Raw genomic sequence first — 20437 nt, forward strand, 5'->3', positions numbered from 1 at the left:
TTCCATTCTCTTTCTTTTCTTTCTTTGTAGTTCTGCCTTCAAGTCTTGTATCAAACCATATCTGTCCTTAAGCGTCCTCTTTTGATAATTTCTTGACAAATGTCACATTCTTTTGTGAGGTTTAGGTAAAAGACACGCTGCACAGACTTTATCAGCATCAGTGCTCACCTTCTTTCTTCCACATGATGGGCATTTGGCCGAAAGAGAAGGCATTCTGACTAAAAAACTCCAGTCAAAAATAGCAAAACAAAATGAAATTACTTGACAAAAGGGGTGTCAACTTGTCGAATGCAAATTTTTTTTTTTACAAGTACTGAATATTAAGAGAAATGTTTTAGAAGTGTGAAAAACCACCTGAGGTGTTCAGAGATCCTGCTTGAAGGAGCTGGAAAAAAGACCGGACACTCACAGGCAAATTGCCACTGCAGTGCATTGTGGGAATGGTGCGTCTCAGGATCTTATATGTACAAGCTTCTTTTGTAGCTCCTATCAGTGGTAGCCTAACTGGCTTCATTTTCTCCTCATGCTGTTTGTTCACAGGCAGAATGTTTTCCATGACAAAGGGTGGAGCATTCAATGGCTATGTTAGAGTCTCTGTCAACTATTCTACAACATTCTGAAGGAAAATTAATTGCTGACCGAATACACTGAGACTTTATGGAAAATAATTTTTCAGTGATTAACATTCTTCAATTTAATTTCCCTAAAGTTTATATAGGTATATCTATCTATCTATCTATATATCATAGAAGGTGTTCGGGGGTCCGCACAGGCTGCGAGGAATTATTCGATGTTTATGACCACAATGAAGATACATACGATGCAGAACTATAGGGGAATAGGGTGGAAAGATCTTTTAATTGCCTCAAATTGTAAAGCGCTCTGATAACCTTCTGTATCAAGTTCTCGCTATATCAAACTTTATAAATAAATAAATAAAAATAGGACTGTAGATATGGATTAGTTACTTACCTGTAATCCTAGTTCTCTTCCAGGGGTATACTCGTTAAAGTCATAAGCACTGAATAATCTCCGCCCATGAGCGGGAACCTTCCCGCTCATGGGTGGAGATTATTCAGTGTTTATGACTATTAATGAGTATCCCCTGGAAGAGAAGTAACTTTTCCTCTCCAAGCATAAGAAGGCTCCGCGACGGGACCTTTCCAAGTCACGCTTAATGTCCAAAGTTCTATCTCGATCTCGTTCCTGGAATCGGCAGAGATGCTTCAGAGGTTGGCTGCGGGGAATTATTCAATGTTTATGACTATCAATGAAGATCCTACGATGCAGAATGTAGAGTTTTGCCGCGCATTCCTTGATGACCTTCGGGTTCATTGGCCTGATGTGGGTTCGCTACAGACATTTGTTTGTGACAGTCCCTACAAGGCTTGCAACCTGTCATTTGAGGGGGTGACATCTTTGCAAACTGAAAAAAAATTGGAAAAAATATGAATGTAAGTGTCAGAGATGAAAGAGAGCTCAGGGCACTTGTCTAGTGGTGTGAAAAGAACTGATTTCAGCCTGCGGGAGTGGTACTTAGCTAGGCCCTGCATATCCTTTCGGGAGTGGAGTGGCGTTGGTGTGGAGCCGCTTGGCACCACCTTCTGGTTCACAGAGGTACTGCCAAACAATTTCCAGACTCAGTCTTACACCTGTGAAATATTCAAAAGGTGAAGAATTTGCAGCATGTCTCTATTAGGAAACCCAAATAATTGGACAAATAAGCATGGTTGATGGAGGGGAAGTTGGTGTTGGCATTTGATGACAGCACACTGCTCTAATGACTGATTGCAGCACCCGAGGCAGTTCATTCTGACTGGTCAGTTAATGATAGAGCTTTAAAATATTAATTTTAAGGAAAGTCTTTTGCAGGTTTACCCCACCTTTTTACCCCCACATTGACTACTAGGTACTGGTGTAATTACTCTAAAATGCCCTGAACCCTGCTAAACAGGACTCTGTGCATGTGCTCTGACCCTTAAAATGGTGTATGTTTAAGTGCCTTGTCCCCAATTGGCACAACCTAACTTACTTGTAAGTCCCTAGAATTTAGTACCGGGGTACCCCGGACCAGTGTTGTGCCACCCTGAGTGGGACAAGGTAACACATTGCTCCCAGTCTGCCACTGCATACTGGAAGGGCAGATTAAACCTGCTAACTCAACTTTGAAAGTAATGGCAAAGCCCAAACCTCCCATTTTAATGTGTGTAAGTCACCCATATGGCAGGCCTAACAAGCCCTAACACAGGGTGCTGTTTGTTAGAAAGTGAAACATGTACCTGTAAATATTACAGCAGTAAAAACCATAAGTGGTTGTTGTTACTGTGGAAAGGCTAGCTACAGGCTGGCACCCAGCACTCCTAACCTCAGAATGGGACTACTAAGGTTAGTACCGTTTGGCATCAAAAGAATCTGTGCATGCAACGTGCAACTTTATAGGTTGCCACTTTGGATGCTCATGGTTTCCAGTGCCCGGTTACTGATGTACTCGAGGCTTGCCTGCAGACAGCTTTCTGCCCTCCCTGGGAGATGTGCTAATGACTCCCAGGAAAGATGACAATAGAGGCCTGCCACTGGAAGAGGTGTTACCTCCCTCCTGCAGGAAGCCACACAGTGTTAGCCCAAAAGGCGAGCTTCAAGGGAGAAGCCGCACTTAACACCTGGGAGAGGGGCTGCTCCATTGTTTAAACAGGCTGGCACTGGGGACAGGAGAGAAGCCAGTTGTCAAACAAATTTTTTCTGGGGTGTGTATCCCTGTGGTAGCCACACCCTGGGGAGTGGGCTATTATTATTATTATTAATGAGCTTGTAAAGCGCAATGGTTACTCTAACCGGAGTGTCCCTGCGCTAGGACAAACAGAGCCCTAACAGCCGCCCCAGCTGCCCCACACGCGGGCATCCAACTAGGTGGAACCCGACCACTACATTCCTCCATAGGAGGAGCGGAAGAGCAAAGTCTTCAATTTTTTGCGAAACAAGGACTCTGACTGAGTTCTCTTAAGACCCACGTGAAGCTCATTCCAGGCCTTGGCTGCCAGAAAGCCAAATGATCTACCGCCCAGTCGCGCCTTGCTCTGAGTGCCAAAAGAGTGGTCTCGCCATCTTCGGAGTGGGCAGAATGGTGCATCCTGTGATGGCCTCATGACACACTTCCAAGGAAGTGGCCATCAGGAGGGAGAGAACCTGGTAGCTCATTGGCCACCAAGTGCCTCCTACCCTGAGGGCATTTTCTGCAGATAAATAGGGCACCCAGAACTCAGATTTTGACTGACTCAGAAGAAGGACCAAAGAAAGACTGCCCTGCAAAGATAGGCTGCGCTGATGAGGACTGCACCTGCTGGCTAGTGAAGAGTGGAACTGTGCCTGTCATGTCCTGCTCGAGGAGAAGCCATCTCCAGAGCCCAGTCAAACCAAGAGAACTCCAAGGGCCAGCCAACTGGCCTCCTCTTCATAGCACAGCTGAAGAAGCCTGCTGGGGCAAGTTGGTAGCCCAAAGTTTTCAGCTGCTACCACGGCCGCCATGCAACATGAGGACCAAGACTGACACACAGAGTTGCACCCAAGTTCGCTGAGCCCGGGGGTGCTATTGGAGAGTTGTTGGAACCCTCAGAAGGAAAGTTATCGACCCAGGAAGCATTGATCTGTGATCGTGACAACAAGTGACTGGTAGTCCAGTGGCGACTAGACTTTAGCCAGATCAGAGTGGACTTTGTGGGATGTTCGCCATGCAAACAGAAACCCATCATCATCTTCGTGGAGCGAGGAATCCCTGCAGGAAGATCCTGTCGATCGTGTTGCATCCACAGTATCTTCAGCATCCTTCATCTCTTGCATCAGGACCACACCATAGGCATGCACTGCAATGGGGGTAAAGTGCCAGGAACTGTTGAAGTTCTGCTCCTCCAGTGAAGATAACTGTTCTTGAGGACCTTGCTGGTCCCCCTGACTAGCTCCATGTCGGCGTTGGCCGCCCCAAGTACTTCTTACTAACCGCACTGAAACTTACGTTTTCTTTGAAAAAGTTTGTAAGTGTCCAATTTGTTGACTTTGCCATGGCTTGTTTGTTTGAGTGAAATTGCTTTGATTTATTATTGCTTGTATGATATATATCTCCAGAACCCTCTGATAGATATTTTTCATTCCAGTGTCTACATTCTTATAAAATGCAGTCTATGTTTATAAATTGGTGTTGGATTTCTTGAGTGTTGTGTCCATTTCTTCTTCAATTGTTTTGGTGCTGTTTAGATGCTTAACACTTGTTCCTCTGTATAAGCCTTGCTGCTCAGTGCTAAAGCTACCCAGGGTTGAGCTGAGGGCTTGACAGATTAAACCCAAGGGTCCTAAAGGGGTTGGTAAGTGTGTCACACGGTGAGGATGCACAACTACACCATATAATACACCCCACTGCTTCACATTAAAAGAACGCCTGTGAAAGGTTTTATATGTTCACCTTAAATCTAACTATAGGGGAATAGGGTGGGATCGAGTTCGCGCTATCTAAAACTTTATAAATAAATAAATAAATATGGTGACTTATATGAAAGTAAATGTTTTTCTTTTTAAAATGAAAATAACATTTGGACTCCTTAGCCTGTTTATAGGCTGCAATTGTTGTGAGCGTGTAAATAATTGTTTAGACTGATGTGTATATATACATACGTACATCTGTTTTATAGGTGTTTCAAGGCTCACTGCACGTGCCTGTGACTATTCGGCGCGCCTGACTATTGGTGAGGATCCACTGGAAGAGAATGCTATTAGCACCGTTTCGTACTGATTTTTTCTTTTGATATCATTCTTTCAAATTTGTTTTTTAAATGAAAAAAACAAAGCATTGGCAAAGCCATTCTGTCTGGCTTCCCTGTCTTGATCTCACGTCAGTTGCATGTACACCTACACCTGTATTACATATGGTAGCAGGATTACTACATGCATTTCAAACTGAAGTAAAAAATGTCTAAAAGACCTATATTATCTACCACATGAACAATTGCGTAATGTAAAGTCGATGCACAGAGTACTCATCCGCGATATTCTGTGACCCTGTACTGATCCAGCTCACCGAACAACTGGGGAGAAACAATCTGGTGGACACCTCTCCATTCAGTTGCCATGCCAACCACAGCTCCGAGGCCTCCACTGATGACATAAGAACCTTCCTCGGCCGGGGTGAAACAGTGGTCCTGATCCTCCTCGACCTCCCAGCCGTATTCAAGATTGGGATCCAAGAAGACGCCCTCAAATGGATTACATCCTTCCTCACAGGGCGTACCCTGATAATCCGCCTTTCCCCCTTCAACTAGGAACACAAGCATCTTCTGTGGCATCCCTCAAGGTTTATCCCTAGGCCCCACCCTGTTCAATACCAACTTTATGCCCCTGGCCAATACAGTCAGAACCTATGCCCTCAACATCATATCCTACGCAGATGATACCCAGCTGATCCTCTCGCTTTCAGAAGGCCCCTCCACCATTAGAACCAACTTCTGCGACTGCATGAAGTGTTGTGTACTGGATGAAGACCAATTGTCTAAAACTCTGTACAGACAAGACGGAAGTGTTCATCTTTGGGTCAATACCTTCCCATGGAACAAAATCTGGTGGCCCTCCGAACTCAGACCCACACTAACGGACCATGCCCACAACCTTGGCATCATCCTGGATGCCAAACTCACCATGAAACGTCAGATCAATGCAGTCTCCTCTACCGGCTTCCACACCCTCGCATGCTCTGGAAGATCTTCAGAGGTTCCCCGTCAGCACCAGAAAAACCGTCACCCAAGCCCTAGTCACCAGCTGACTGGACTACGGCAATGCGCTCTACAAATCCCCACCCAACCTCTGAAGAAACTCCAGATGGTACAGAACTTAGCCAACAGACTCATCCTCAACCTCCCCAAATAGACCCACATCATCCCCCACCTCAGGAACCTCCACTGGCTCCCCACCCAGAAAAGATGCCTATTTAAAATACTGACAATCCTACAAGGCCCTCCACGACCAGCACACATCAACCACCGCCTGAACTTCTATCAACCATCGAGGCACCTGCGCTCTGCCTCCCTCGCCACACTCCCCCCATCTGCCAAAGCCACAGTGACGGACGTTCCTTCTCCTACAGCATCGCCAAATCCTGGGACAACCTTCCCTTTAACCTCTGATCATCATCCTCCCTCTCAGAATTCAGAAAAGGACTCAAAACCCGGCTTTTCGACTGAGCTCAAACCAAACCTAGTGCCTGGATAACCTGCGGCTGATAGCCGCACTGTAATAATCTGAGCTGATTGATTGACCAAACAGGACCCTCAAAGGGTGATGTTTACTTTTGGTAGAGAAAGAAGTCATTTATATATTTGAACATATATATTGACAGATATTTATATTTCTCTATGAACAATGTGGGCCAGAATCCTGCAAGTAGTTATTCTATGTTTACGAACATTGAAGTTCCCAAGATCTAGATTAAATAGTAGCTTAGTTATACTTATTCGCCTGCCCAACCTTTGCTTTCTCAGTAACCACCAGGCAGAGTTACCTTTTTCAATGATCAAATATTGCACACACCATGCTCTTTAGCTTATGCTTCATATGTCTCCAACTCTCTGAGTGAGCTTGTCACTAATTTGTAGGTTTACTAGACTGTTATTGATTTCGGCCCCTATTTTATAGAAGAACAAACCAGCCTCAAGCTTCCTTAGACCTCCCTTCCCATCTCGTAGTCAGTGGTGTCAGATATGTTGTAGGAGTACACTGAATGGGTGTGGCAGACGGTGAGTTATTATTGTCCTCTATGGATTGTGGGGTAGGTTGGGAGAATCCTCTGTCGGTGAGTACACAAGTTAAAGTTCCCAGTATTGACGTGTGCCATTCTCACTGTGTAGAATGTCTGAGCTTCATGATGTTGTGTGGGGGGGGGGGTAATTAGTTTAGGCCCCTGTTATCCAGGTAGGTTAGATGGGCTAGTAATTTGGACAAGGACTTCCTTGGCATGTTTGCCCATGATCGAGCTGTGCCAGTGGGGTGTAATGCCGTGTGGGGTGGCTGGGCACGGTCCATGTGGGCCTATCATAGGATGTTTGAGTCTCATGTATGGTGTAGGCAGGTTGTTTGAACTCCCAGCTAGTATATGGTCCTCCAGAAAGCACACTCACCTGCTTTGCCATAGCTGTACTGATCGGCAATGCGCAGCCTGTCAGTAAGGATGGCTCGCATCCTTCGGCCGCTTCAGCTGCACCTTCAATCGCTTCATTCCAATCTGGAAACCGTTCATGGCCTGTATGGCCGTCTGAGCACTGGATGGGTTGTCAAAACTAACAAAGCCTGTAGAGGAGAGCAGGCAGCGTGGGTCAATGTAGTCATCATCCGCAACAAAGGCAAGAGTCGAAAAATATCAAAAAAGCGGAGGCATTGCAATGGTAAAGAACATGCGTAGAATGATATTCTCATTTACACCACAGAAGGGAAGAGTGGGATATCTAAGGAAGAGCAAATTGTAGTATGTTACATGTGCACAGAGACTGAGAGGATCACACATGTGCATGCATGAGCCGGAGAACAAGTACAAGAATGGATCTAGAGAAGTGTAAGTTGGATTTGTGGCATAACTTGTGTTTCATGATAACTGCATCAGAGTGCATGGAGCAGTCTGGCCACCTGTAATGCAACGGGCATTCTGCTTCTGCCCCGGAGCATCACCCATTCTGCTCCACAAAGCATGCACACACTTACCAAAGCACTTGCTCTGATTGGTGGCTCGGTCCATGAACACTTTAGAGGAGATAATGTTTCCAAAAGGGAGGAACATCTGCATCAACTCGTTGTCCCCAAATTCTTGAGGGAGGTGGTAGATAAACAGGTTACATCCTTCAGGACCTGGTGGTTGAGAAAAAGGATGGGCAGAGGTTGAAACAGGAAGATGACAAAATTGTGTGCAAATTGTGATTTGTTGTCATTGTAGAGAGGAATACCCAAGAGAAAATAGTGGTATAATGTTCACCACAGCAATGTAACATATAAATAAATGCAACTATTATTTAGCCCATCCTTGGGTAAGAGCTCACATGACCCTTATAGCAGAAAATGATTCCCCTTTAGCAATGACTCTAGATTATTTGAGTGATAATTCCTCAAGTCATGTGAGAATCCTAGCGTTTTCAAGATGTTTTCATGCATATGCTAGCTTGGGTTAAGGATTGTTTTTAGAGGTGTGTCTTGGTGATGTCACACCAGCTATGATAAACCATGCCTATGTTTTGGATATTTATAAAGTGCACCATCACACACAGGGGTATCCTGGCGCCGAGCAGGTGTGTGCCTTGCCCTGCCTGAGGTAGGTTGGTTACTTGAAAAGCCAGGCCTTCGGCTCCTTGCAGAATTCATGAAGAGAGGAGGGGGCTCTGATGTGGAGTGGGAGGTTGGTCCACGCTTTAGGAGCCATGTAAGAGAATGCCGGTCCTCCTGACCTGCTTCTGTGTATGGATGGGATGTGGGCGAGTATAAGTCTTGTGAAGCGGCGGTGTCTGTGTGATTGGTGGGACCTGAGTTGTGTAGTGCCTTAAACGTGTTTGTGAGAAGTTTGAATTGAGCACATTTGTATATTGGGAGTCACTGTCATACGCTGAGGTGTGATGTGATGTGAGTTCTGTGTGGGAGGTTGAGGATGAGTCTGGCTGCTGAGTTGGGTGATTTGTAGTCTTCTAATGATTTGCTTGGTGATCCCAGCAGAGGGAGTTCCAACTGCCCAACATGCTGGTGACTAGGGCATGAGTGGCAATTTTTCTAGTGTTGCTTTGGAGCCATTTGAAGATCTTCCTCAGCATCTTCAGGGTGTGGAACCAGGATACAGTGACAGTGTTGACTTGTGTGGCCATATCTAGTTTGCGGTCGATTATTCGTAGATTCCTGGTGTGGGTCCGAGTTTGGCCGGCCACCAGATGGAGTCCCATTGTGAGGTGTTATTGCCGAAGATCACTACTTTTGTCTTGTCGGTGTTGAGCTTGACCGAGTTGGGTTTCATCCAGTTAGAGACTTCTGTCATGCGTTTGGTGAACCTTTTTTCTTGTGTAGAGGGGCTTGTACGAGAGGATGAGTATGAGTTTAATTTAGTCTGCGTAGGAGTTCATGTTGATATATTGTGCATTGATGACATTGGCCAGAGACATCATGTATGTGCTGAAGAGGCTGGGGCGGAGCGATGAACCTTGAGGCACGTTGCAGAGGAATTTGCGAGCTTCCGAGGAGTAAGGTGCCAGGCTGACAGCTTGTATTGTATCCATTAAGAAGGAGCAGGTCCAGCAGAGGGGGTCCTTGGATGCCCATCTCATGCAGGTGCCTGATGAGGATAGTGTGAGATTGTGTCAAATGCTGAAGAGAGGTCCAGGAGAATGAGGGCTGCAGTGATGGGTGTTTCTGTACTGCTTGAATCTGGACTGCACATCGTCAGGGAGCTGGTGGTTGCGGAGGTGGTCATTGAGGTATCAGTTGATTTGTTTCTCTAAGCCAATGACAAGTGCTCTTGGATTGATTACTGGAACAGGGGAATGTTAATTTAAGAGCCCTTGTAAATTGATGGGAAATTCCGAAGTTGGAAAAGTGTTTACAGGTCAGTAATGTTCTTCACACTGACAGATTTCTAAGCTAGATAGACTACAAAATCGAGCTTTAAGCAAGTAAGGGAAGAGTTTACAAGGTATGGGGTAGCTGTGGAAGCCATGCTGAAAAGCATGAGTATGTATCTCTTATAATCTGACCTCCATGTAGTGTAACATGTTCATTTGCACCACTGGAATGCTCCACATTAAGTACTATTGAGTTGTGAAAAAGTATTCAGAGAACTATAAAGCAATAAAACATTGTTTTATCATTAAGACAGATTCTTTGCAAGGCTTTCCGCTTGTAAATGTGTTGGAGGATGACAGCAACCGATGGCTAATAAGATTCAGTAGTTCATAGGCAGCCCAATACATTTCGTTATCTGCCGAGGGTCAGCCTTCCCAATGACAACAGAACAATCAGTTAAAAAAACAACAAAAAAACAATCTTGTTAGTCTGAAATACTGTGCATTGCTGATTTAATAATGATGAACCATTTTAGCAATCTTGGAAAAAAACAGACTGTCCTCAATAATTTTGTAAAAGACGGGCAAACAAATGGAACAGGTAATGTGAAAATTAGAATCTAAGGTAGGAATCCTTGGTCCCAAAAATAGCCCAAACCATGTGAAAAAAAACCTGCATCAATCATTTAGAGCGAGGGAATAGTTCAAGGTGGCAGTGTACCATCAGTTCTGCTCTCCCGCCCCCATCGACAACGTGATCAGCTTTCTTTTTTCGTCTCCACTTAAATCCAATCGATTTACGATGGTACCTGAGAAGTCTTGTCCCTCATAACTGCCTAGATGAACCGTAACGGGCGAATCTGGGCACTGCAGTCAGGAAACCCTTCCTCTCATTTCTAACAAGCATTAGCAAAGCCAATAAGTCTTGCCTGTATATTATGGGTGCTGAGCTCCTGGCTTTGAACATGGTTGATTTTTACTTTTTTAACTACTGTTTAAAACAGTAAAAGAAAAAAACTGAATTCAATGTTTTCAATCTTTATAAATGACGGTTTATTTTTCAATACTTTTTACTCCGGAAACACTGAACAGAAATGTAAAAATAGTAAATACTAGAGGCCAACATGGCGAACGCTCTCTAACGGAGCTCCGAACTGAACCCCTCTAATCTGGCATGTATCTGGTGTAATACCTGCCATTGATCTGCAGTCCCAGTGCCCAATACTGTGAGACAGGGTTGCAGTCACATCCTGCGGCTTCGGAACACCACGAAGAACTGGCTTGCGGGCTGGGCCATGCTGGCCAGGAGGGAGATGTCGCTCCATAGTGGAGGCCCTCGTCGCGAGCAAAGTTGGCTGTGCCCGAAAGAGGTGGTTGGTGGCATCGTTTTCCCCCCGACCACCCTGCACCAAGACGCTGATGGGAGGTGATTTGACCTCCCTCGCTGGCTGACAGCGCCATAAGGTGCAGGCCAATTGGTCGGCGTTGGCGCTCCGATGGTATGATCTGCTCCAATCCCCCCCTCACCACCCTACTGCCTGTGACTAGACCCTGACTATGGGGAGACCCCCTGGGCCTTTGAACCAGCTGCGGTGCCGCCCAGAGAGGTGCCGGAGGAGAGGCCTGAGACTATGAAGTGCCATTTTGCCACCGCAGGTGTAGGAGCCTGTGCAGGGAGGTGGTACGACCTGCAGTCCTACCTGAGTGAGTCTGTGACACGTCTCTCTCACAGTCGCTTGCCTTGGGAGGGGACAGAGACCTGGGACACACCTGTTACGGTGCACCAACTGTTTGGGTTTGAATGGGCCAGGCCGGCTACGATTGCAGAGCTATCTTCCTAACCCTACCTAATCATATAAAAACAAGCCCCACACTTCTTCAGTTCAGAAAAAACCTGAAAACATGGTTATTCAATCAGTGATTCTTTTTCCGTACTTTTGTTCATGGTGAGACATTGATGCACTTTTAGCGCCGAGACGCCCAAGGGTAATTGTATGCGCTCTATAAATGCCATTAATAAATAAATAAAATAAATATCTTCCCCCAGCGATCTTCTAGAGCCTCCTGCCACGTGGTCCTGCGACACACCAGGTGAGTACAGCTGCTGAGGCATGGGCTGGAGGGGTGAGTGAGAAGCTGCAGAGCCTTCCTGATTAGTCTATTTGCTCCTCGAGGCTACTCCCCCTGGCATGGATGGTTAGCGGAGGGGGCTTAGATCCACCTTCAAGGACGGTGCGACTGTTCCCCTTCCACACCCAGTGATGCAGTGCCACACTGCCCACAAGACACGAGCAGCATCTGAACATACCACTCTGCTTCACTTTATTTCCACAACACATTGGGGCAGATTTATGTTAACTGGCGCATCCCCAGGGATGCGCCAGTTAACATGCGCCACAGTGCGCCACAGCTCCGCCACCCATGGTGCGCCGCATTTATGATGCGGCGCACCATGGGGCAAAAACGGCACAGATGCGTGACGCATCTGTGCCGTAAAGGTGACGCATTGCTGGAGTTGCGTCGCAAGCGCGACGCAGCTCCAGCAAGGCTCGGGGGTGCCCCATCTCCACAATGCTGCGTCAAGACCTACGCCTGCTTCAAGCAGGCGCAGGCTTTTGACGCAGCATTGGCCTGAAAGTGACTGAGTGAAATCTTATAGATTTCACTCAGCCACTTTTGCGAGGCGCACCTGCCCCGGAACGCCCACCCTGCGCCGGAACGCCCACAAGCGGCGCAGGGCTTTACAACGTGACGCATCTGCCTAGATGCGTCACGTTGTAAATCGTTCGTAGGGATGCGCCACGTTTACGCCGCCTTGCGTGACGCAACAGCGGCGTAAACGTGGCGCAAGTGCCTCATAAATCTGCCCCATTGTACTTTGGAAGTGGTTGGCAGATCCTGCGCTCTACTTGCCATTTATTTGCACGTGGTGGTGGCTCATGGTCTTGCGTCGCCTCTGCTGAGCTCCACACCAGCCTGCTTTTGTTTGATTACCCCGAGAGACCTACTCTTTGGCCTGGCCCTCCCACTGTGCCTGCTTGGACTCCCTGCTGTTATACCTTGGCTTACCCACCATAACGCCTAACTTTACACTCTGGGATACTGCACTTTACCTTCTCCATCCCTAAGCAGGGGCTGGGCTGGGGAGATGCGAACCGCCTTCTCTCTTTGCTCCGCTCCTGCCCTGCCTTAGGGGAGACCCTGTGAGAACCATCCACACTGACCATGGTGGCCCCCAATGATCACCTTAATCGATGCCTCCACCCCCTCTCTTAGTCTCGGAGAACACACTCTGCCACCATGAGGCGGCTGCTGGAGCATCCACGGAGCTGTGGCAAGCGGCTGAATCTCCATCGCAGGAGGTGCTGTATAAAGTCCCTGTGCCAGCACCATGGATAAAGATAAATCTGCCTGCCCAGTGTTCTCACAGACTCGAATGGAACAATACACCACCTGACTCACAAACAGACAACCTAGAAGCACTGGAACAAAGCCCCCTCAACAGATAGGGAACTTGCCACGATCCTTCAGGCCAGTCAAACCTCACAAGTGGCCGTGGAGACCAAAATTGGGGAGGTGAGCATGGGTGTGGCAGTGCTCCGCCTAGACCTAGGAAACATCACGGCCCGGCTCACCGAAGCGAAGTCTCAGATATCCACAGTAAAGGATAAAATCACACCTCCTAAATCCCAAGGTCTCCAGCCTTCTCATGAGCACATAAGAACTGCACCGCCACGCCGAAGACACTGAGAACCGTTCCCGGTGCAATAATGTGCGCGATTGGCATCCCTGAAGGCACTGAACCTCAGCAAGTAGCGGACTTTCTACAAGCGTGGATTAAATCCTGGATACCCGAAGACCAACTGTCCTCCTGATTTGTAATAGAAAGGGACCACCGGGCTCTGACTCCTAAACCTTACAAGGTGCCCCTCTCAGACTGGTGATCGCACCTGTCCTTAACTTCAGAGACAGGGCTGCTATATAGAGGGAGGCTCGCTCCCCGCCGGAGCACGGCTGTGGAGATGCCAGGGCCCACCTTTTTCCCGACTACACCCTAGAAGTGCAACAACAACGCTGCTCCTACATCGAGGTCCAGCAGAAACTGAGAGCCATGGTCATCCAATACGGCCTCCTGTTTCCCGCACTGCTCGGAGTAATCCATGCCAACGAGTCTTACTTCTTTGAAAATCCAGAGTCAGCCTGACTGTGGCTCAGGGAGGAATGCCCCCTTCAGACCCTTGCGGAGGCCTCATGGCGAGGATCCAGAGCCACCGACCCTGCTGCGAACACACTGGCACCCACGCACTCGCTCCCATAAAAGGCACCACATCACTTGCTCCAAATGTCCCTTGCGGTCTCCCCAAGGCATGAGGACACTCTCCTTCCTTGTTGCAACACCCCCAGGCCTCCGGTAAAGGGGAGCAGAGATTGGATCAAGAAGCCCTGGATGAAGCGTCCTCATTACCTACAGAGAACTAAGTGGACACAGATCTCTCTCAAGAGTCCCGCACTGTAATCCTTACACTACCTAGTGTCTACCGGACACTAGCGCATACTCTTTTTTTAAAAAACTTTATTTTTCAGCAGAGTGAACAACATAATCCCCCCCCCAAATTGGCATCGGTAGAAAGAAAAATACAAGTGTACACATGTCATAGCTCCAGTACAGCTCCCGCAGGTGCAGATATAACAGTAGATACGAGATTCAAATCCTTGGGACACTAGCGCCTACTCAGCTGAACGTTGTTCAACCTACCCGATGGCATTCACTTATCCCTAAACTGTGGAGGTGTCCACCACTCCTTTTTTCCCCTTTATACATGCGGTTTTACTTCCTATTTTTTACTTTTTAGGGTGACAGATGCTTCTAGGGTGGAAGTATGGGGTGGGGGGGAGCTGGGGGGTGGGGATTCAGTACGTCAATATTACTTCAATTGGTTGAAACCCTTTAAGTCAGTGTTGGTGCCCCTAGTCCTATCCCAGGTTTGCTTTGACTGGCAAGATAAGATACTATTCCCATCTGCCATCTCAGCGCCAAATACCTGGGCATCTGGGTTGCATTACACCCTGAACTTACAAGGTCGAAGAACCTCGAATCCCTGACATGGAAAGTTAATGCCAACCTTGCTCAATGGAAATCCCCCTGCTGAACATAATGGGTCGCATAGCTCTATATAAAATGATGATCCTGCCGCAGTTTCTCTCCGTCTTTCAAAATCTGCCACTCCTCATTCCACGGCCATGGTTTTGGGCCCTGGACAGGATAGCAGCCTCCTTCCTGTGACACAGCGAGCTCCAGGCCCCGCCTTGCTCTGCTCGTTGTCAACGAGCCACATATGATGGTGGCCTGGGGATGGCCAACCTCTACCTCTGCCTGTTTAGCCTCACATCTCCTAGCACTTCACGACTGGTTTAATGGGGGTTGGTCGGATCCCGCCTACCGGTTGGATCTATACCTTCTGTAGTAGGGGATCTCTGTGTATAGTCATAATCTAGTGAATAGTCTCGCCCATGTGCGTGGACCCCGGAGCAATCAAAAATAATCTCTTACAGTGTCAAAAAATGCAGAAATGCATAGACACTTAAGAGAGAATTTAAAGACAGATAATGCAGCCTAAAAGGCTGCACTGTCCAGTACTTCAACTAGAAATTCCACCATAAAATCCACAAAACAGCAAAAGCCTGTACAGATTTCCATTGCTTTAACAGCAAACTCCCTCAGGAATGATAGAGAGAAGAACCTGGACAGACAAGCCCCATAGGCTGCCATTATGTGGCTCAGAACAGGATACTGTGCCTTTAAGAGAATCTTCCAGAACCTTCTCCCAGTATCCCAGAATGCATAGCAGGTCCAACTTACTTTCAGTTCTTTTTTCCGGCTCCTGCAAGCAGGACCCTGGAGCATTGAGCTCTCCCTTTTCAAGGGTTTTGTTGGTGTTTTTTCACTAAATTCGATTTTGTGTACTTTTAAAGTACTCTGGTGACTTTCTTCTTGGTTTTCTGCACCCTTTTGTTGTCCATAATGCCTGCATTATTTGACAAATGCCCGGAGTGCTCCAGGAAGAAGGCCAAGTCAGATCCCCATGAGGTGTGTATCCTCTGCCTTCCCTCTTCCCTCAACCCAGAGGAGCGTGAGATCTGTAAAGGCTTCTCTGGCAGGACCCTGAAGGACAGGAAGAAGATCAGACTTCAGGGCCTTGAAGAGAGAAGACTGAAGGCTCAAGGTGGGACTGGAGGGGCTTCTTCTGCCCATGCTGAGGCCTCTGGGGGGCTCCCCAGGGGCAGGAAGTCCAGCAAACGTCCACTGTCTCCGTCAGGGTCGGTTGCACTGACCACGACGTCGAGAGGAAGGTCCACGGCCAGTTCCCGGTCTCCCCAGGGCTCCGGGTCGAGAAAACGTCGCCCGTCGACGTCGAGGGACTTACACAGGCCGCCGTCGAACCCAGTGACGATTTCTTCGTCGTCGGCGTCGAGTGGACGGCATCGAAGGACCCGGCGTCGGCGCTCGCCGTCGAGGCGACACCACCGCTCGCCGTCAAGGGCGAGGACATCGTCGTCGTCGAGGGGATCCTCGTCGTCGAGGCCGCCGTCGAAGCGGACAAGGTCGCCGTCGAGGCAGAAGAGGTCTCCGGCGCAGAAGAAGTCGACGTCAAGGCGATCGAGGTCGACGTCGAGGCGGTCGAGGTCGCCGTCGAGGCGTAAGCGCTCGCCGTCGAGGTATAGAGGATCGTCCATCTGGTCAGGATCGACGTCAAGGCATAGAAGCCGGTCGACGCCGAGGCGTGTGAAACGGTCAACGCCGAAGGGTCGCTCGACGTTGAGGGGACCACGTTCGACGTCTGGACACCGGTCTTCGACGTCGGGGGGTCGTAAGGACAGGCCGAGGACTGTGGGGTGCTCCCCTCAGTCAGGAAAGGATGGTGGGTCGCCGGGAACGGTGTACTCAGAGGTGTATACCCCGAAGACGAGGGTGTCTCCGATAGATGACATTGGCACGTTCCAGGAGGTTCTCCTGAGGGGGGCGGCGAAGTTGGGGATCAAGGTGACGGCCCCTACGCCGACGACTTCTGTGATCTTCGAGACTTTGCACAAGAAGCACCTGTCTCGCCCCCTACTGCCTTTGGTGCCAGGACTAGTTGAGCCTGCTGAACAGCTCTTCCTTACGCCGGCGGTGGTGAAAGCCGCTCCCTCCAGGCTTGTCAAGAAGTACAGGGCGCCAGAGTCGGACCCGGCCTTCTTACGGATGGACCCAGTGCCTGATTTGGTGATTGTGACGGCGGCTCGGAAACTACATGCTACCTCCCCGTCCTCCACTGTGCCTCCGGATAAGGAGAGCCGCTGGATTGACTCAGCTGGAAGGAAGGCGTGTGGGACGTTTTCCACGACGATGAAGGCCTCCAGCGACTCGGCGTTGCTGGGGGGGTACGACCGTGCGCTGTGGGATTCCATGGAACAGTTTGCGGACCTTGTCCCGCGGGACAGGAAAGAGGACTTCATGGAGATCGTCCAGGAAGGGATGCTGGTTTCGAACCAAGCCATCAGCGCCGCGGCAGATATCTCCCTGTTGGCCGCACATGGATACTGCCACGGTATCAATCAGAGACGCCATGCTTGGCTCCGGCTGACGTCGCTCAAGCCTGAAGCGCAACAGCGAGGGGCAAATCTGCCGTTTTCCGGCGACACCCTCTTCGGGAAACATGCAGATGACGAAATGGCCAGGATGAAGGCCGAGGCTGAAAACCTGACGGCCGTGGGCTTGGAGAAGCCCAAAGACAAGAAACCCTACCGCCAGTTCCAACGACGGTTCGGGTCGCAGGGTAGAGGAAGGGGACAGTCTTCTGGGCAACAGCAGCAGCAGCAACAACAGCAGCAATACAGGAGACCCTTTCAGAAACGTCAGAGGGGTAGAGGTGGACAGCAGTCCTCTACCGCGAACAAGGGCCCGGCTGGGTCTCGACCCTGAGCGGTTACTTCCCCTTCGTCCGTTAAACGCTCCGGTGGGGGGAAGCGTTCAATTTTTTCTGGCAGAGTGGAGAAAAATTACTCAGGACAAGTGGGTGCTGAATATTGTTTGAAATGGATACAGTCTTCGGTTCATCAGCCCTCCTCCATCGATTCCTCCGGTCAGCTCGCAGTATCAACTGCGCGAGCTCCAGGCGGAGGCCGACATCCTTTTAAGGAAAAGGGCGATAGAAGATGTACCTCTGTCTCAAAGAGGAAGAGGTCTGTACTCCCGGTTCTTTCTGGTCCTCAAGAAGGACAAGAACGAGTTCAGGCCCATTCTGGACTTGCGACAGGCAAATGTGAGAAGTTGGCCTGATAGGTGATGTTTCCAATTCTGGAACCACCTATTATCAGACCAAACAATCCCTTATGGTGTCTGGTTGTAAGTCAACCTTATTAGACAAGCTATCCTAGGGGTAGCATGGACTAAGCAGCCTAAAGGCTTAACTTAAGAGGTCGTGTTAAGCGAGCTGTTTTACCACATACAATCCTGTAATATCAAATGAAAGGACACCACACAAGTATATATTATAAAAATATATGTGTTTATTACTAAAAACAATCCCCAGTATTCTTTATGAATAAAGGGGCACAAGCGTTAAATCAAAAGCACTGTTTAAACATACAAGTTGCACAATTATGGATGAGGGCGGGTGGCCACTCAAACCATATACTAAACAAGTGGTATAAGAGATACCAATCGAGCAGTGGTTAGGCCTAGGGCCTAGGGAATCGCTGGGAGCAGTCAGGACAAGCAATGCTGAAGTCGGGAATGGCCCTCGGGATTCGGGAGATGTGCGGAAAGCGCACGCATGCACCAATGTTAACCAATGGTGCGTAAAAGTTATAAAGTTAAAGTTTAAGGACACTTCCGCTGGACCTAGAGGAACAAAACTTAACACACAGACCCTAGAGATGTGCACCAGTGTGGGAACACCGGCGGAGCAAAGTTACCTCACCCACAGGAAGTGGGTGCACAGGGTCGAAGTGGCGTCGGGTTTTGACACGCAGGCTCTTGGTGCTTGAAGCTGAAAGGGCTGCAGGCAGGTTGAAGATGAAGTGTCCGGTGGAGTCCAAGGGTGGACTCAAGTCGAAGGGTACCTGAAAGCAGAGGGGACAGAGTCTGGGTCACTCAGCAGTGACCAGGGTGGAACCAGGACGGAACCAGGCAATGTCGGGCGCAATCAGGTGGTCGTCGAGGAGCTTCTCTCCGCTGTCACGTGGGCTCTGGGGCATCTGTGACGTCCAGGAGCAGGTCACGATCTGTCCCACGCAGGCTCTCACCGTCGGCGCTGTCGGCTTCAAGTTTGGAGCAAACAACACTTGGCAAGAGCAATCCACGCGGAACCGGGAGATTGCTTCTCACTCGAACCAGGAAGGTCAGAGTGGGGGCTCCTTTTCAGGGGAGCTGGTGTGGATCTGGAGCAACCAGATTCACGAGTCTTCTTTGTAATTTCGTCGGCACAGGGACCACTAGCCGGCTGGCAAGTGACCGGGCCAACGCGTTGAGCCAAATGGAGCAGAAGGGCCCCACGCAGCACTCGTCGAGTGTGGAGGGCTGAACTTCGGCTCAAGAGTAGCTCAGGGTGGGGGCTTCTCAAACCCCGGTGCACAGCTTCGAGGGTCACTCGTGGGCTGCACGGTCAGCGTCTCGTGGTCAATTCAAGATGGCGTGCCCCACGCTTCCGGTCGCCTCCACGGGTCTCAGCTCTGCAGGGACTGTGGATCGGGCTGTTGGAAGGCAGGCAAGCTTGATCTCGTCGATCTCAGTCGCTCGAGTTCCGGCGGGAACTGCAACTAAGTAGACGTCGAGGGCTGGATGGTGCCTGCTGCTGCAGGGTGGTCACTCCTTGACCACAAGGGAGATTCTTCGGGCTTCCACGTTGAGATGGAGGTCCAAGGGTCCAGAGTTTCATTTCTAATGTTTCTTCCAGGAAATCTGATGTGCATTGGCACTGCTCCCACTCTTATTCGAATCTGGGGGGCGTGATTACCTGCTAGGTCCCCCCCTATGGGTGGGACCCAGGAAGGGGGTGGATACACCCCTTTCCTTTGATCCAGGCCGCCCTGGCACGAGGGCTGGAGTGCCCCAGAACCGGTTTGGCCGGATTATGCAAGGGGCAGCCTTGTGCGCCCCAGGCAGTGTCTGGTTTCTTTCAAACCTCCCTGCTACAATCCACTATCTCCTGTCTGGAGGGCGGTGACACCCTCCTGTGACAGGAAACCCTTTGTCCAGGACCCATTTGGCCGAGTTTCGGTCAGCTGCAGGGGTCCAGACATTTGTCTGTGGCAGAGGCATCCATTTTGTGGATCTAAGGTCTTTGGAGAAATTAACCGCATTTAAGTGAAGCAACATGTCCTACCCCTCTAGAGGGGTGGAATGCTATCCCCGTCGCCAGAACTGGCGAGGGGATAGTATTCCAAATCGTATGACACCTTACACGACATGTTTTGATAAAGCCAAACCAGAGTTGCTATATAACCGCGAGGATTATAAGGCACTTAAGAGTATATGGTATGGCATTATCCTGAAACAGCTTAGGGAGTTGTTTCCGACAGCTGCAGACAGGCTCAGCTCATGCCAGAGCTCCATCTCACATTAAACCACGCACTCTGCCTCCAGGATTGATGAGGCCTTCCATAGGAGTGGCTCACAGGTTTATATGTGTCCAGATCTAGGGTTAGGTATAGGTATACTATACCTAAGTAAGGGGTGTTTACACCACCTTACCCCAGCTGAGTGATCAGCCAGTTGTGTCAATTTAAGAACCAGCCAGGGGTGGCAAAAGATATGCTGCAGCCCCTGGTAGGCCTTGGTGGCCCCTATGCCCTGGGCACCTATAGTGCATTATACAGGGGCTGACAAGGAGTCCATT

General features: G+C 49.3%; 1 protein-coding gene across 1 annotated transcript in view; it reads right to left on the reverse strand.

Annotated features, from left to right (window-relative positions):
* The window catches only part of CELF5 (CUGBP Elav-like family member 5), a 428249-nt gene that overhangs the window by 31529 nt on the left and 376283 nt on the right, over window positions 1–20437 (reverse strand). Inside the window, exons 11-12 of the mRNA XM_078669977.1 lie at window positions 7729–7872; window positions 7152–7320 (exon numbers count right to left, since the gene is read on the reverse strand). Of these exons, the coding sequence (XP_078526103.1) occupies window positions 7193–7320; window positions 7729–7872 (272 nt within the window). The 3' untranslated portion in view covers window positions 7152–7192. The remainder of the gene's footprint in view (window positions 1–7151; window positions 7321–7728; window positions 7873–20437) is intronic.

Source organism: Lissotriton helveticus, chromosome 12 (genome assembly GCF_964261635.1).
Source record: "Lissotriton helveticus chromosome 12, aLisHel1.1, whole genome shotgun sequence".
Taxonomy (NCBI): domain Eukaryota; kingdom Metazoa; phylum Chordata; class Amphibia; order Caudata; family Salamandridae; genus Lissotriton; species Lissotriton helveticus.